The 1,827-nt window shown below is 44.4% G+C and overlaps 1 protein-coding gene across 1 annotated transcript; it reads right to left on the reverse strand.

Moving 5' to 3' along the window:
- Positions 1-7: 7 nt before the first annotated feature.
- On the reverse strand, positions 8-1,391 carry LOC137917110 (fidgetin-like; the record flags this gene model as incomplete). The annotated part of the gene is made up of 1 exon (XM_068759995.1): positions 8-1,391. A coding segment is annotated over exon 1 (1,384 nt), but the record flags the coding sequence as incomplete, so codon positions are not given.
- Between the last annotated feature and the right edge of the window lie 436 nt (positions 1,392-1,827).

Below are 1,827 nucleotides of genomic sequence, written 5' to 3' on the forward strand. Positions count from 1 at the left end.
GGTGGGCCCTGTTGTAGGATTTCTGTGGTGACCATCTCCACCATATTGGAGTCACTGTTCTTCAGCTGTTCTTCTGCAGCATGGACGGACGAGTTAGCCACACCGACGTCAGGACCTGTGAGGGAGTGTGAGAGGTGCTGTCTGCGCTCTTCAGTTTGCTCACTCATAATGGGGGATCCAAACTTGCTGTAGGGTTCACCTAATCCAAGATCACCAACAGAGCTTTTGGTTGATCCATAAGATGGAGGAGTTAGTGCTCTGCCAGAGTGTATAAGAAATTTTCTTTGTTGATCTGAAGACATTTGCTGCTTGGTTGTCTTAAACCCTAACGATGATGCCTCAGCATTCCTGTCAAAGCCATTGCCTCTGTTTGAGTCTGAGATACTGCTGTCTGCTACTCTGTACATTGGGCTCTGTGAAGAGCGCTGTTGGTTGTAGTTGAAACTGCCAAAGGGAGAGTCAATTTCGCCATGACCACTCATGTAGAAAGCTTTTCGTTTTAATGAATGTGATGCGCTGCCATTCAAAGGTGTTGGTGCAATTGGTGTATGGTTATGGGACTGGTAGTTGTATCCAGGCAGTGTGGAAGGAGGGATTGGAGTAGGAGCTGCAATGCTGGATGGTAGATAAGCAGAAGGAGGTGGTGCTCCCCCAGGGCTATAACCAGGGCCAACAGCAGTCTGAGAAGGGTAACCTGTTGGAGGATAATTGTAGCTGGGAAGGTTTGGAGACCCAGCATTGTAGCTCGGCACTAAGGTAGGGGGAGGAGGTGGGGGTTGTAACAGCCCAGCACTGTGCAAGGGAGAGGGGTGTGGGGAGGGGAGTACTGGGGTAGTCTGGCCACAGTAGCTAGAATGCAGGTAGGGGCCATTGTAACTGGTAGTATATTCCTGAGAGGGGAGGCCTGATTGGAGAGTTGTGGCTGTGTGGCTCCCACAGTTACTGTTGGAATAGTTAGGCTCGGACAAGCTGCTAGGGACCCCTGAAGAGCTGCCTATGCTAGCCAACACCTCTGTAGGGGGTAAGGCAGCTGTCATTCCAGCTTTGCTCACAGATATAACATCTGGAGCACAGTTCATTGGGTAAATCCCCTCCTGCCAAGACTCATTCTCTGACTTTCGTCCATTCATGAGTCCAGCGGTGCCATCAGAGTAGGAACACAGCAGGGCTCTTTCATTTGGACCCTCTAAGATCCCAGAGTACTTTTCTGCATATTTCTTAAGAAGATTGGAGGCAGTCAGTGCAGAGATGTCATCATTTGCCCAAGCATACTGGTATGTTCTTTGTAAGTGGCCCCGGTAGGCCTCTACTTTGTGCGCTGGTGAGCGGGTAGTGGATGAGATGTCAAAGTGTTGCTCTGCCCACTGTGTATGCTCTGGGGTCCACTGCATCTTTAGACCTAGTTATTCCATAAAAGAAAGAGAAACATCAATGTAAGAATTAAATCATGGTTAACAATCATTAAAAATGTTTTTTTTTGATGATGATGATGATGATTACATTTATTAGATAGAATGTTAGAGTACAAGTAGAGTCAAACATCCTGTCTAAGAGGAGCATTTCAAAAAAGCCCTTGCGGTATTGTTTCCATTGAAAGTCCTTAGTACATAAATCATCGACATTTAACAATACAAATACAAATAAAAATAAAACCAATATCAATTGATGCAAAATAAGAATAAAATAAAAATAAATTACACCACAGATGCAAAATAACAATAAATTAAAAATAAATTACACCACAGATGCAAAACGAACAATAAATTGTTTCATATCTATGTGATTATCAAATACTAAATAATTCAAATACTGTGAAAAGGTAAAGGT

Source organism: Brachionichthys hirsutus, unplaced genomic scaffold, assembly GCF_040956055.1.
Source record: "Brachionichthys hirsutus isolate HB-005 unplaced genomic scaffold, CSIRO-AGI_Bhir_v1 contig_785, whole genome shotgun sequence".
Taxonomy (NCBI): domain Eukaryota; kingdom Metazoa; phylum Chordata; class Actinopteri; order Lophiiformes; family Brachionichthyidae; genus Brachionichthys; species Brachionichthys hirsutus.